The sequence below is a fragment of the Macaca nemestrina genome, chromosome 5 (genome assembly GCF_043159975.1).
Source record: "Macaca nemestrina isolate mMacNem1 chromosome 5, mMacNem.hap1, whole genome shotgun sequence".
Classification (NCBI taxonomy): Eukaryota; Metazoa; Chordata; class Mammalia; order Primates; family Cercopithecidae; genus Macaca; species Macaca nemestrina.
This window is the reverse complement of record NC_092129.1, coordinates 176617283-176633511: the sequence shown is the minus strand read 5'-3', so window position 1 is coordinate 176633511 and position 16229 is coordinate 176617283. Positions and strand designations below refer to the sequence as shown.

Sequence of the window (16229 nt, the reverse complement as noted above, 5' to 3'; positions counted from 1 at the left end):
TGTGTATGCAGTTCATCATTGACCAAAACATCATTATTGGACACATGACTCTACACACACAGTGGAGTACTATTTACCTTTAAAAAAGAAAGAGATCCTGGGGCCAGGTGTGGTGGCTCACACCTGTAATCCCAGCACTTTGGGAGGCCCAGGTGGGTGGATCACGAGGTCAGAAGTTCAAGACCAGCATGACTAACATGGTGAAACCCCATCTCTACTAAAACGTACAAAAATTAGCCGGGTGTGGTGGCGTGCACCTGTAATCACAGCTACTCAGGAGGCTGAGGCAGGAGAATTGCTTGAACCCAGGAGGCAGAGGTTGCAGTGAGCCAAGATCGCGCCATTGCATTCCAGCCTGGGAGACAGAGCGAGACCCTGTCTCAAAAAAAAAAAAAAAATAGAGATCCTGCCATTTTCAAAAGCATGGATGAACGTGGAGGACATTATGCTAAGTGAAATACACCAGACACAAATACTGCATGATTTAACTTATGTGTAAATTCTAAGAAAAAAGTTGAATGCATAGAAACAGAGAGTAGGATGGTGGTTACCAGGGGTGGGGAGGGAGGAGGAAATGGGCAGATGTAAAGGATACAAACTTGCATTTGTGTGGAATAAATAAATCTAGAGATCTAAATTCAGCAGGAAGACTACAGGTAGTAATCTTGTAGTGTGTTGTATATTGAAATTTTTCTAAGAGAGTAGATATTAGGTGCTCTTACCACACATACAAAAAAAGATAACCATGGAAAGTGACTGATATGTTAACTCACTTACCTGATGTAATCATTTCACTGTGTCTATGTGTATTAAAACAGCATATTGTACACCTTAAATATATACAGTAATAAAAAGAATCAGACAGCTAAATCAAAAGAGCTTTCCTTCATTTTTGACAGAGTGTGCAGAATGATTCACAAGCAATTGCTGAGGTTCTCAACCAGCTTAAAGATATGCTTGCCAACTTCAGAGGTTCTGAAAAGTACTGCTATTTACAGAATGAAGTATTTGGACTATTTCAGAAACTGGAAAATATCAATGGTGTTACAGATGGCTACTTAAATAGGTAAACTCAGCTATTACTAATCTCATATTTTCCTTTTCTCAAGCTTTCTTTTTGTCAGACTTCATTTGCTTTAGATGCTTGCCTTACAGTTTCTCTGTTACTAGAGATTTACTTACATCCTTCGGTGGTTTGGAGAGCATGTTAATTCCGCTAGCCTCACATGTTAATTCCACTATTCTGAACTATAATGTTATCTTAGAACTAAGTTATGCTCTAAGGAGAACTTGAGAATTCTTCAGTGAATACAAAACGTTGGTCTGAATCACAATAGATACAAAAAAAAGACAAAATAAAATTTTATCTGCTTTGACATTGTTCTCTTTCATTACTAGCTGTGAGAGCCAAATCTTCACAGACTAATTCTGTCACTGGCAACTTTATCTGCTTCTTTTGTCCTTTCCAGCTTATGCACAGTAAGGGCACTGCTCCAGGCTATTCTCCAAACAGAAGACATGTTAAAGGTTTATGAAGCCAGGCTCACTGAGGAGGAAACTGTCTGTCTGGACCTGGATAAAGTGGAAGCTTACCGCTGTGGACTGAAGGTAACTTGAAAGCTTATAACCGTGGCCCAATTTACAGGAACTAATTCAGAACTGAGCTCCCAATTATAAAGCTTCACTAGGTTTTCATGAGTTTTGAGGATTATTGGGTTCCTGTGGCCACACAGGTTGACATCAGTTGTCATCTGTATAACTCTGTTTTCCAGACTGTGTTAGCAGGAACTATATGAGAAAGTAAGTCGTGATGGGATTATTTTGGGGAATGCTGAGTTAAACTGGTTTCTTTTCTGTGGGACTTCTTAGAAACTTCATATACATTATAATTGTAACAGGATAGCACAAGGAACTAGATTATTGGAACAAATACTGGGAAATGCAATTCAGTAAATATATTTTCCTGGATTGACTGTTAACACTTTAAATTATGAATATTCTAAAGTGTTTTGTAAACTTTTCCCCCCGATTTGGTGACTGGTGGTGTAGCATACAATGGGAGAAGGGATTAATTTGCAATCTTTTTTTTTTCATCTTGCAGAAAATAAAAAATGACTTGAACTTGAAGAAGTCGTTGTTGGCCACCATGAAGACAGAACTACAGAAAGCCCAGCAGATCCACTCTCAGACTTCACAGCAGTATCCGCTTTATGACCTGGACCTGGGCAAGTTCAGTGAAAAAGTCACACAGCTGACAGACCGCTGGCAAAGGATAGACAAACAGATCGACTTCAGGTGTGCCAGCCTCCTTCCCATCCTTCCCCATCTTCTCCTCTTTTGGTTGTTCACAAGATAATGTCACTTGAGGGGAGCCATTGTAGAAAACAGGTTTTGTTTTTTGTGTAAGTTAGGCATAACAGATGCTGTTTTCATGGACTGCTTGTATGCAGCTTTGTTAGAAATGGAAGGAGAATGCATCGCAATAGCCAACCCTGTACAGGCCAGGTGCCATCCAGGGTCTTAGAGAAACAGCAGAAGCCCTTTAGCCAGCTCTTTTGTGCCCTATAAACTCTTGTTATGACTCTTGGAAGGAGTAGCTGCTTTGAGTTAGCATTCTTCAAAAGTTTATGAAAATGAAATCTTAGACCAAAAAAAAAAGGCCTTTCTGCAAATAAGAGTTTAAAAAAATCTCTGGAGTATGAATTTGCCTATTCTGGAAATTTTATATAACTGGAATCATACAATATGTAGTCCATTGTGACTGGCTTCTTTCACTTAGTATCATGCTTTCAAAGTTCATCTGTGTTGTAGCATGTTTCAGTATGTCATTTTCTATTTTTTTAATGTGTTTTTACAATTGAATAATACTCCATTGTTTGGCAGTACCACATTTTGTGGATCCTTTCATCAGTTGATACCTGAGTTTTTTCCAGTTTTTGGCTGGGATAAAAAGTGCTGCTATGAACATTCATGTATAAGTTTTTGTGTGGGAATATGATCAGTTTTCTTGGGTCTATACCAAGTGAATTTCTGGGTGACTCTCTGTTACATATTTTAGGAACTAATAAGATAATCATTTTATTGTATCTATTTCCCCCCAGATTATGGGACTTGGAGAAACAAATCAAGCAATTGAGGAATTATCGTGATAACTATCAGGCCTTCTGCAAGTGGCTCTATGATGCTAAACGCCGTCAGGATTCCTTAGAATCCATGAAATTTGGAGATTCCAACACAGTCATGCGGTTTTTGAATGAGCAGAAGGTATAGGCCAACTTTTTGTTCCATAGCTGTTTTGAGATTAATTGGGTGTAATTCGTCTTCTCCTCTGGCTTTTGCATCAGAGCCTAGGTTTGAAATGATGAATATTTAATATTATTAATCCGTTTTGTGAAGGCTTAAAGAATGCCCAGAGGAAAAGCAACTGAGATGTCTATAAGGAAATGCAATTATGAACATAGAAATAATGTAATATTGTTCTCTTCATGTTATCATAAATTATCTTTATAAATTGAAGGGATAGGCCCAGAAAACAGGCTGAACAGAAAATAAACTCTTACAGATAGTAAGTTAAAGAGCTTGCTTCTCTTTTTGGAATGGAAAAAATGCTCATCTCCTAAGCTCTAACTATAAGAATATGAGACAAGTATATGTAGTAATAAGCTGAAAAAAAAGGTACACATAACAGTGGTAAAAGAGTGAAATCACATTTATTTAAAAATACTTGTATGCATTAACACTGGTAAATATTTTACTTTTTGTATAGAACTTGCACAATGAAATATCTGGCAAACGAGACAAATCAGAGGAAGTACAAAAAATTGCTGAACTTTGTGCAAATTCAATTAAGGTATGTTGGTTTCATAAAGAATGTTGGTGTTTCACCAAGATTATTATTAACTGCATAACTTGCTGATTTGTTGTGAAGAGTATACACTTCTTGAGGATAGTAATTATGGTCTGTATATATTCTTTTCTGAACAAACCATAAAAATTAAAAATCTGTTAGCTTCAATTCATTCTACATTGGTAGTATCCATTTGAATGGCTGGTTTCTATTCTTCGACTGGTGGTAGGTGCTGCATTCTTCATTTAGCATACAAAGATCTACTGCTTGGTTTAGTAATGGTTTTTTGTTTGTTTGTTTTGATGGAGTTTCGCTCTTATTGCCCAGGCTGGAGTGCAGTGGTGTGATCTCAACTGACTGCAACTTCTGCCTCCTGGGTTCAAGTGATTCTCCTGCCTCAGCTTCCTGAGTAATTGGGATTACAGGCACGCACCACCATGCCCAGCTAATTTTGTATTTTTAGTAGAGACAGGGTTTCTCCGTGTTGGTCAGGCTGGTCTTGAACTCCCGATCTCAGGGGATCTGCCTGCCTCGGTCTCCCGAAGTGCTGGGATTACAGGTGTGAGCCACCACTCCCGGCCGGTTTTGTAATGTAGTATTAGCTGCTTGGCCACTAGTGGTGCATTGTCTTTGGGGTTGGCAATTAGACATGCAGTCCAATGATTTGAAACTGTGGAACTGTAGCTGTTAGTGATGCTTTTTAAGTCCATGAAGAACACTTTTCTTAAACTTCATTATGCTGAAGGATTATGAGCTGCAGCTGGCCTCATATACCTCCGGACTGGAAACTCTGCTGAACATACCTATCAAGAGGACCATGATACAGTCCCCTTCTGGGGTGATTCTGCAAGAGGTATATATGTCATCGCGTATCTCTTAAAACCTGCCCCTCCTTCTTCTTCCCTTTTCCCGGTCTCCTGCCTGTCTTCCTTACCATCGCTGATTTCATCCCGTTATAGGGTATCCACTTTAAGAGGTTTAATAGCAGGTTATGCGCCCTCCGGTGTGAGTCATTGATGTATGACACATTTTCAGAAATGATCAGTTATTTAGAGTCTTTGTAGAAACTGGGCTTAAATTTGTGGGTTTGATGAGAGAGACTTCTAAAAAGTGGAAAATATAGAAATTTCCAAAAGACAGCCTCTTCTCAAACATGTCAGAGACTATCGCCTGTCAGATGGTTTAGGGGAAACAGCCTGGAGAGATGAGAATGGGATGCATTTTTGGCCCTTTGTTTTGCTGTACTTTCTTTTGCTGATTTTGGAATGAACACACTAAAAAAGAGAATTCACTCTTCATAATCTCACTATTTTAGAAAACAAAATTGGTCAAATTACATAGGACTTTTTTTTTTTTTTTAATGCAATATCTTTTTCTTTCTTTCCTTCCTTTTCTCCAAGGCGGCAGATGTTCATGCTCGGTACATTGAACTACTTACAAGATCTGGAGACTATTACAGGTTCTTAAGTGAGATGCTGAAGAGTCTGGAAGATCTGAAGGTAATTTACTACTATCTTTCCTTGGAGCATCAACAAAGAAAATAGAATAGAACCTTATTATTACTTCCACATTATAACGTGGATTTGGACACATCCTGGTAAAACTGTATTTCCTCTAAAGGTTTAATATAATACTGCTTGTTTGTAAGTCTGGGGTTATTTCCATGCTCCAAAATGAACTTAAGTAATATTCATAATATTGCAACAACTTTGCTAAACAAGTCATTTTATTTAATGTTTGGTCAAGGAATTTGCTTTATTTCTTTGTATTAAGGATAACATCTTGGACTAGGTATATTTGAATTTTTTATATTGAGTGATCTCTTTATTCCTCATTTATGATACTTAAATTGAGTTTATATGTAAACTTACTTTAGTGTAAACTGGAAATAAAGGGAACATAATTTATGAAATCATAAGCTTTTGATCTTGAAAGAAATTACCTCATTTTACAGATGAGGTAGCTCAGACTCAAAGGTAATATATCATTTGCTAAGATCATATGAGCAGCTGGTGGAAGAATTATGATGAGAATCCAGATTTCTTGAATTTTTGCCTAGTCACTCTTTACATGTGTGTCCACGTGTATAAAGAGAAATGAGAATGCACATTGGTCTGGGAGGGGAAAAGTACTGCTTCTTTCTTGGAATGTGAGGTGTTTTTCTTTTGACATAATTTCTGATTTCACTTCCACAGCTGAAAAATACCAAGATCGAAGTTTTGGAAGAAGAGCTCAGACTGGCCCGAGATGCCAACTCGGAAAACTGTAATAAGAACAAATTCCTGGACCAGAACCTGCAGAAATACCAGGCAGAGTGTTCCCAGTTCAAAACGAAGCTTGCGAGCCTGGAGGAGCTGAAGAGACAGGCCGAGCTGGACGGGAAGTCGGCTAAGCAAAATCTAGACAAGTGCTACGGCCAAATAAAAGAACTCAATGAGAAGATCACCCGACTGACTTATGAGATTGAAGATGAAAAGAGAAGAAGAAAATCTGTGGAAGACAGATTTGACCAACAGAAGAATGACTATGACCAACTGCAGAAAGCAAGGCAATGTGAAAAGGAGAACCTTGGTTGGCAGAAGTTAGAGTCTGAGAAAGCCATCAAGGAGAAGGAGTACGAGATCGAAAGGCTGAGGGTTCTTCTGCAGGACGAAGGCGCCCGGAAGAGAGAATATGAAAATGAGCTGGCAAAGGTAAGAAACCACTATAATGAGGAGATGAGTAATTTAAGGAACAAGTATGAAACAGAGATTAACATTACGAAGACCACCATCAAGGAGATATCCATGCAAAAAGAGGATGATTCCAAAAATCTTAGAAACCAGCTTGATAGACTCTCAAGGGAAAATCGAGATCTGAAGGATGAAATTGTCAGGCTCAATGACAGCATCTTGCAGGCCACTGAGCAGCGAAGGCGAGCTGAAGAAAATGCCCTTCAGCAAAAGGCCTGTGGCTCTGAGATAATGCAGAAGAAGCAGCATCTGGAGATAGAGCTGAAGCAGGTCATGCAGCAGCGCTCTGAGGACAATGCCCGGCACAAGCAGTCCCTGGAGGAGGCTGCCAAGACCATTCAGGACAAAAATAAGGAGATCGAGAGACTCAAAGCTGAGTTTCAGGAGGAGGCCAAGCGCCGCTGGGAATATGAAAATGAACTGAGTAAGGTAAGAAACAATTACGATGAGGAGATCATTAGCTTAAAAAATCAGTTCGAGACCGAGATCAACATCACCAAGACCACCATCCACCAGCTCACCATGCAGAAGGAAGAGGATACCAGTGGCTACCGGGCTCAGATAGACAATCTCACCCGTGAAAACAGGAGCTTATCTGAAGAAATAAAGAGGCTGAAGAACACTCTAACCAAGACCACAGAGAATCTCAGGAGGGTGGAAGAAGATGTCCAACAGCAAAAGGCCACTGGCTCTGAGGTGTCTCAGAGGAAACAGCAGCTGGAGGTTGAGCTGAGACAAGTCACTCAGATGCGAACAGAGGAGAGTGTAAGATACAAGCAATCTCTTGATGATGCTGCCAAAACCATCCAGGATAAAAACAAGGAGATAGAAAGGTTAAAACAACTGATCGACAAAGAAACAAATGAGCGGAAATGCCTGGAAGATGAAAACGCGAGATTACAAAGGGTCCAGTATGACCTGCAGAAAGCAAACAGTAGTGCAACAGAGTCAATAAACAAACTGAAGGTTCAGGAGCAAGAACTGACACGCCTGAGAATCGACTATGAAAGGGTTTCCCAGGAGAGGACTGTGAAGGACCAGGACATCACGCGGTTCCAGAGCTCTGTGAAAGACCTGCAGTTGCAGAAGCAGAAGGTGGAAGAGGAGCTGAATCGGCTGAAGAGGACGGCGTCAGAAGACTCCTGCAAGAGGAAGAAGCTGGAGGAAGAGCTGGAAGGCATGAGGAGGTCGCTGAAGGAGCAAGCCATCAAAATCACCAACCTGACCCAGCAGCTGGAGCAGGCGTCCATTGTTAAGAAGAGGAGCGAGGATGACCTCCGGCAGCAGAGGGACGTGCTGGATGGCCACCTGAGGGAAAAGCAGAGGACCCAGGAAGAGCTGAGGAGGCTCTCCTGTGAGGTCGAGGCCCTGAGGCGGCAGTTACTCCAGGAACAGGACAGTGTCAAACAAGCTCACTTGAGGAATGAGCATTTCCAGAAGGCGATAGAAGATAAAAGCAGAAGCTTAAATGAAAGCAAAATAGAAATTGAGAGGCTGCAGTCTCTCACAGAGAACCTGACCAAGGAGCACTTGATGTTGGAAGAAGAACTGCGGAACTTGAGGCTGGAGTACGATGACCTGAGGAGGGGACGAAGCGAAGCGGACAGTGATAAAAATGCAACCATCTCGGAACTAAGGAACCAGCTGCAGATCAGCAACAACCGGACCCTGGAACTGCAGGGGCTGATTAATGATTTACAGAGAGAGAGGGAAAATTTGAGACAGGAAATTGAGAAATTCCAAAAGCAGGCTTTAGAGGTATTCACAAATATTTGATCACAGCTTCACTGTTTCTCCAATTATTCATCACATTATTATCTAATCTGAACTGTGCTCTTGCTGCTTAAATAGATGCTTATAGAAAATCTAATTTTTCTTTTTATTTCTCTACTACTTCCTGTCATAATCCAGATAACTGCTTTAAAATAATTTCAATGCTGTGTGCCCTGCTGTTCTTTCATTGCATCAAATGCTGATCTCTGGGTAGCCTGTGTTTGGCCCTGCTTTTAAGAACACTAATACATGTATAACTTCCTCCAAATGTTCCATTCTGCTTCTTAGAAGTTAGCTCTTATTTAGTGAGCTATGGCACACATTTGTAATGAAAATTTTCTTAAATAGAAGTCATACTAAAGTGTTTCCCTATGCAATTTTTTTTTTTTTTTTTTTTGAGACGGAGTCTAGCTCTGTTGCCCAGGCTGGAGTGCAGTGGCCGGATCTCAGCGCACTGCAAGCCCCGCCTCCCGGGTTCACGCCATTCTCCTGCCTCAGCCTCCCGAGTAGCTGGGAGTACAGGCGCCCGCCACCTCGCCCGGCTAATTTTTTTTGTATTTTAGTAGAGACGGGGTTTCACCGTGTTAGCCAGGATGGTCTCGATCTCCCGAACTCGTGATCCGCCCGTCTCGGCCTCCCAAAGTGCTGGGATTACAGGCTTGAGCCACCGCGCCCGGCCTCCCTATGCAATTTTTAAAGCACTTTTTCTTTTGCCTGTTTAGATGATTTTTTTGCATGGATTATTTGGTGTTCGCTTTTGATCATGGCCTTAGTGTGTTTCCTTTTGTTTGGCTTTTCTTCTCCTAACCCTTAATTTAAAAATAACTTCTTTAACTTCTAATACATTTAACTTCTACAGACAAATATTGTGTATGGCTGGGTTGGTGTGTGTATGTGTGTGTGTATATATGTATGTATTATATATTATATATAAAATTATAAAATTATATAATATATATTTATATATTTATCTATAATAGATACCTTCATATATTTGTATTGCTTCATTAAGTATGTTCGTCTAGCTGTAACAGGTGAGATGTAGGTATAGCGGTATGATAACCTGGAACAAAACTCCCCACATTTTTCAAGCATAATTATTGTTAAGAGTAAGACAGGTCTACAACTTATAGTTCCTTCTATAGAAAAAAATAGTAACTATGAGGCCATTTATCAAAGTGGCAACATATATCTGCAGAATTTTTCCCACAAATTTGTAAAATAGCAAGCTTACAGTGTACCTAGGGAAAATGTAGAAAGAAAAAATAAGCAAGGCTTTTTTTTTTTTTTAAGATAGATACAAGAATAGAAGTTGTGATAGTAATATGATATGATTCGAAACATTATTTTTTTCCCATTTCTTTCTTTTTCAATTCTAGGCATCTAATAGGATTCAGGAATCAAAGAATCAGTGCACTCAGGTGGTGCAGGAAAGAGAGAGCCTTCTGGTGAAAATCAAAGTCCTGGAGCAAGACAAGGCAAGGCTGCAGAGGCTGGAGGATGAGCTGAATCGTGCAAAAGCAACTCTAGAGGCAGAAACCAGGGTGAAACAGCGCCTGGAGTGTGAGAAACAGCAAATTCAGAATGACCTGAATCAGTGGAAGACTCAATATTCCCGCAAGGAGGAGGCTATTAGGAAGATAGAATCAGAAAGAGAAAAGAGTGAGAGAGAGAAGAACAGTCTTAGGAGTGAGATCGAAAGACTCCAAGCAGAGATCAAGAGAATTGAAGAGAGGTGCAGGCGTAAGCTGGAGGATTCTACCAGGGAGACACAGTCACAGTTAGAAACAGAACGCTCCCGATATCAGAGGGAGATCGATAAACTCAGACAGCGCCCATATGGGTCCCATCGGGAGACCCAGACTGAGTGTGAGTGGACCGTTGACACCTCCAAGCTGGTGTTTGATGGGCTGAGGAAGAAGGTGACAGCAATGCAGCTCTATGAGTGTCAGCTCATCGACAAAACAACCTTGGACAAACTACTGAAGGGGAAGAAGTCAGTGGAAGAAGTTGCTTCTGAAATCCAGCCATTCCTTCGGGGTGCAGGATCTATCGCTGGAGCATCTGCTTCTCCTAAGGAAAAGTACTCTTTGGTAGAGGCCAAGAGAAAGAAATTAATCAGCCCAGAATCCACAGTCATGCTTCTGGAGGCCCAGGCAGCTACAGGTGGTATAATTGATCCCCATCGGAATGAGAAGCTGACTGTCGACAGTGCCATAGCTCGGGACCTCATTGACTTTGATGACCGCCAGCAGATATATACAGCAGAGAAAGCTATCACTGGTTTTGACGATCCATTTTCAGGCAAGACAGTATCTGTTTCGGAAGCCATCAAGAAAAATTTGATTGATAGAGAAACTGGAATGCGCCTGCTGGAAGCCCAGATTGCTTCAGGGGGTGTAGTAGACCCTGTGAACAGTGTCTTTTTGCCAAAAGATGTCGCCTTGGCCCGGGGGCTGATTGATAGAGATTTGTATCGATCCCTGAATGATCCCCGAGATAGTCAGAAAAACTTTGTGGATCCAATCACCAAAAAGAAGGTCAGTTATGTGCAGCTGAAGGAACGGTGTAGAATCGAACCACATACTGGTCTGCTCTTGCTTTCAGTACAGAAGAGAAGCATGTCCTTCCAAGGAATCAGACAACCTGTGACCGTCACTGAGCTAGTAGATTCTGGTATATTGAGACCGTCCACTGTCAATGAACTGGAGTCTGGTCAGATTTCTTATGACGAGGTTGGTGAGAGAATTAAGGACTTCCTCCAGGGTTCAAGCTGCATAGCAGGCATATACAATGAGACCACAAAACAGAAGCTTGGCATTTATGAGGCCATGAAAATTGGCTTAGTCCGACCCGGTACTGCTCTGGAGTTACTGGAAGCCCAAGCAGCTACTGGCTTTATAGTGGATCCTGTTAGCAACTTGAGGTTACCAGTGGAGGAAGCCTACAAGAGAGGTCTGGTGGGCATTGAGTTCAAAGAGAAGCTCCTGTCTGCGGAACGAGCTGTCACTGGGTATAATGATCCTGAAACAGGAAACATCATCTCTTTGTTTCAAGCCATGAATAAGGAACTCATCGAAAAGGGCCATGGTATTCGCTTATTAGAAGCACAGATTGCAACCGGGGGTATCATTGACCCAAAGGAGAGCCATCGTTTACCAGTTGACATAGCATATAAGAGGGGCTATTTCAATGAGGAACTCAGTGAGATTCTCTCAGATCCAAGTGATGATACCAAAGGATTTTTTGACCCCAACACTGAAGAAAATCTTACCTATCTGCAACTAAAAGAAAGATGCATTAAGGATGAGGATACAGGGCTCTGTCTTCTGCCTCTGAAAGAAAAGAAGAAACAGGTGCAGACGTCACAAAAGAATACCCTCAGGAAGCGTAGAGTGGTCATAGTTGACCCAGAAACCAATAAAGAAATGTCTGTTCAGGAGGCCTACAAGAAGGGCCTAATTGATTATGAAACCTTCAAAGAACTGTGTGAGCAGGAATGTGAATGGGAAGAAATAACCATCACGGGATCAGATGGCTCCACCAGGGTGGTCCTGGTAGACAGAAAGACAGGCAGTCAGTATGATATTCAAGATGCTATTGACAAGGGCCTTGTTGACAGGAAGTTCTTTGATCAGTACCGATCCGGCAGCCTCAGCCTCACTCAATTTGCTGACATGATCTCCTTGAAAAATGGTGTTGGCACCAGCAGCAGCATGGGCAGTGGTGTCAGCGATGATGTTTTTAGCAGCACCCGCCATGATTCAGTAAGTAAGATTTCCACCATATCCAGCGTCAGGAATTTAACCATAAGGAGCAGCTCTTTTTCCGACACCCTGGAAGAATCGAGCCCCATTGCAGCCATCTTTGACACAGAAAACCTGGAGAAAATCTCCATTACAGAAGGTATAGAGCGGGGCATCGTCGACAGCATCACCGGTCAGAGGCTTCTGGAGGCTCAGGCCTGCACAGGCGGCATCATCCACCCAACCACGGGCCAGAAGCTGTCACTTCAGGATGCAGTCTCCCAGGGTGTGATTGACCAAGACATGGCCACCAGGCTGAAGCCTGCTCAGAAAGCCTTCATAGGCTTTGAGGGTGTAAAGGGAAAGAAGAAGATGTCGGCGGCAGAGGCAGTGAAAGAAAAATGGCTCCCGTACGAGGCTGGCCAGCGCTTCCTGGAGTTCCAGTACCTCACGGGAGGTCTTGTTGACCCGGAAGTGCATGGGAGGATAAGCACAGAAGAAGCCATCCGGAAGGGTTTCATTGATGGCCGCGCCGCACAGAGGCTGCAAGACACCAGCAGCTATGCCAAAATCCTGACATGCCCCAAAACCAAATTAAAAATATCCTATAAGGATGCCATAAATCGCTCCATGGTAGAAGATATCACTGGGCTGCGCCTTCTGGAAGCCGCCTCCGTGTCGTCCAAGGGCTTACCCAGCCCTTACAACATGTCTTCGGCTCCGGGCTCCCGCTCCGGCTCCCGCTCTGGATCCCGCTCCGGATCTCGCTCCGGGTCCCGCAGTGGGTCCCGGAGAGGAAGCTTTGACGCCACAGGGAATTCTTCCTACTCTTACTCCTACTCATTTAGCAGTAGTTCTATTGGGCACTAGTAGTCAGTTGGGAGTGGTTGCTATACCTTGGCTTCATTTATATGAATTGTCAATTTATTAAATAATAAAAAAGAAAATCCCAGTTATTGCAGTAGAGTGGTAGGACGTTCTATGCTTACAGAAAATATAGCCATGATTGAAATCAAATAGTAAAGGCTGTTCTGGCTTTTATCTCCTTAGCTCATCTTAAATAAGTAGTACACTTGGATGCAGTGCGTCTGAAGTGCCAATCAGTTGTAACACAAATTGAACTTAGGATTTGTTTCTTCTCTTCTGTGTTTGGATTTTTGATCAATTCTTTAATTTTGGAAGCCTATAATACAGTTTTCTATGCTTGGAGAAAAAAATTAAACGGATCACTGATATTTTAGTCATTCTGCTTCTCATCTAAATATTTCCATATTCTTTATTAGGAGAAAATTACCCTCCCAGTACCAGCTCCCCTCTCAAACCCCCAACCCAAAACCAAGCATTTTGGAATAAGTCTCCTTAGTTTTAGAGTGTGGATTGTATAACCGATATAGTCTTTGACGTACTTATTTGGTTTGGTGTTAATTTGACTGTATGTGCATGACAGCAGCAATCTTTGCTTTTCTTTGGTCAAAGTTTTCTGTTTATTTTGCTTGTCATTTTCGATGTACTTTAAAAAGGTGTCTTTATGAAGTTTGCTATTCTGGCAATAAACTTTTAGACTTTTGAAGTTTTTGTGTTTTAATTTAATATGTTTATAAGCATATGTAAACATTTAGGAGCATATTTTTATCATAGGTCTAAAAACATTTATTAAATACCTGTGAAGAAATACCATTAAAAAAACTATTTGGTTCTGAATTTTTATTAGAAGATGGTCTTTTGAAGTTAGTCCTTTCAGTACTTCTCAGATGCCTGTCATGTACCCAATGGAGTCCTTGGAAAGAAGGCCTATGTAAAGAGGCCAGCCTGGAGGTCAATACCGTGTTCTAGTTTATTCTGGACATTGAGTACCAAGTAGCATTGGCAAAAGTCACCATCATAGCATTGAAAAAACATGAAGTTGCTAAGATGCTTTTTGAGTATCCTCAAAATAGATAGTGTTTCAGTTTGTCCCATAAGAGGAAAGACTTGTCCTGGAACCCATGAAAATGATTTCTGAAGAGTTCTTGGCTCTCTGTTGAAAGACAAGAAAATATAAGCCTGTTCCTTTGGATCAAAGAGAAACTACTGAAATTCACACATTTGTCATTAGATTAACATGACTTCACCGAACACTACCATGTCTAGTATTGGCTTAGTTACTATGAAGATTGAGTAGAATTTACTTTTTTTTGAGACAGAGTCTTGCTCTGTCACCCAGGCTGCAGTGCAGTGGCGCTATCTCAGCTCACTCAAGCTCTGCCTCCCGGGTTCACGCCATTCTGCCTCAGTCTCCCGAGTAGCTGGGACTACAGGCACCCGCTACCATGCCTGGCTAATTTTTTATATTTTTAGTAGAGACAGGGTCTCACCCTGTTAGCCAGGATGATCTCGATCTCCTGACCTCGTAATTCGCCCACCTCAGCCTCCCAGAGTGCTGGGATTACAGGCATGAGCACCGCGCCTGGCCTGAGTAGAATTTACAAGCCCCTTGACAAAGCATTTGCAATGTGGGTAGGGACAGAAACAGATAAAGCAATCAGTGGGACAACTTTCAAATGTCAGCAGTATATATTAATACAAATTTTATAGTACAGATAGGAAAACATGCTAATTGTATGGAACAAAAAAACATCATTAAGATTAGATAAATTATTGGGGGCTTTTGGTACTTAGAGTGAAAGTTAGCTCCATTCTCATTGCATGGGCCATTTTTCCTCCACAGCACTCTTCCTTATCTCACCTCTTCTTCCTCTTACTCCCTTTCCCCATTTGCAGGAGTTGAAACTAATTTTATGCATTAAATACTGAGTTCGTGTGCCATGCATTGTGCCAGAAGCCATGGAGTCTGTGCTAGAAATACATGGTGCAAAAATAGCCCTCATAACCCAAAAGGAAGAAGAAAAATGTGGTAAATGTTGTATTGAGAAAAATGAAGGAAATCCTTTATGCTAGAGCTGGGAGACTGTATTAGTCACCTCACCCTACCATAACAAGATGCCACAGACTGAGTGGCTTAAACGGAAGTTTATTTTCTCACAGTTCTGGAAGCTAAAAGTACATGATCAAGGTGCAGGCAGGGTTGGTTTCTAGTGAGACTTGGCTCATGGGTGGCTATCAGTCTTATCTGGTTAGAGTACCCCGTCCTCTATGACCTCATTTAATCTTAATTACCTCTTAGGGCCCTATCTCCTTATATAGTCACACTGTGGGTTAGTACTTAAACATATGCATTTTTGAGGGACCCAATCCAATCCATAACGGAGGCCAGGAGTCTGGACACCACTCCAGGAAAGTGATAATCAAAACAGGTCAGCAGCGTCAGTGTAGAGCAGTTCCTCGGGCTGAAACAGTAACTAGAGAGTAGAGTCAACTGACAAATCTTTCCTACTCCCTCCAGGCTTCTGCCAAAGTTGTCATGAAGCGCTGAGATGACATGGGGCTGTATCCTGAAGAGAGGACATGTTTGATGTGGGCTAAGTTTTAATTTGATTCACGTATACAAACAGGGAAATATACACTAGAACTTTTTTTTTTTTTTTTTTTTTTTTTTTGTTGAGACAGAGTCTCGCTCTGCCGCTGGGGCTGGAGTGCAGTGGCCGGATCTCAGCTCACTGCAAGCTCTGCCTCCCGGGTTTACGCCATTCTCCTGCCTCAGCCTCCCGAGTAGCTGGGACTACAGGCGCCCGCCACCTCGCCCGGCTAGTTTTTTGTATTTTTAGTAGAGACAGGGTTTCACTGTGTTAGCCAGGATGGTCTCGATCTCCTGACCTCGTGATCCGCCCGTCTCAGCCTCCCAAAGTGCTGGGATTACAGGCTTGAGCCACCGCGCCCGGCCTACACTAGAACTTTTTATCAGGAGTCATGTCACATCAGAAATAGTCTCACATTTTTCCAGACCAACTGGTTAACTATGGAAATGCAAATAAAAAGTAAGGATACCGGGCTGGGCGCAGTGGCTCAGGTCTGTAATCCCAGCACTTTGGCAGGCCGAGGCAGGCGGATCACAAGGTCAGGAGTTCAAGACCAGCCTGGCCAATATGATGAAACCCCGTCTCTACTAAAAATACAAAAATTAGCCAGGCGTGGTGGCATGTGTCTGTAGTCCCAGCTACTCATGAGGCTATGGCAGAAGAATTGCTTGAACCT

General features: G+C 42.0%; 1 protein-coding gene across 2 annotated transcripts in view; it reads left to right on the top strand.

Annotated features, from left to right (window-relative positions):
* The window catches only part of DS (desmoplakin), a 45724-nt gene extending 32056 nt beyond the window's left edge, over window positions 1-13668 (top strand). The window contains exons 16-24 of one of the 2 annotated variants that reach the window (XM_011750839.3): window positions 900-1066; window positions 1470-1608; window positions 2102-2295; window positions 3102-3264; window positions 3767-3850; window positions 4593-4700; window positions 5248-5346; window positions 6043-8337; window positions 9732-13668. In XM_011750839.3, the coding sequence (XP_011749141.2) occupies window positions 900-1066; window positions 1470-1608; window positions 2102-2295; window positions 3102-3264; window positions 3767-3850; window positions 4593-4700; window positions 5248-5346; window positions 6043-8337; window positions 9732-12968 (6486 nt within the window). In that variant the 3' untranslated portion in view covers window positions 12969-13668. The remainder of the gene's footprint in view (window positions 1-899; window positions 1067-1469; window positions 1609-2101; window positions 2296-3101; window positions 3265-3766; window positions 3851-4592; window positions 4701-5247; window positions 5347-6042; window positions 8338-9731) is intronic. The other variant, XM_011750840.3, reaches the window with a different exon arrangement.
* Window positions 13669-16229: the final 2561 nt, after the last annotated feature.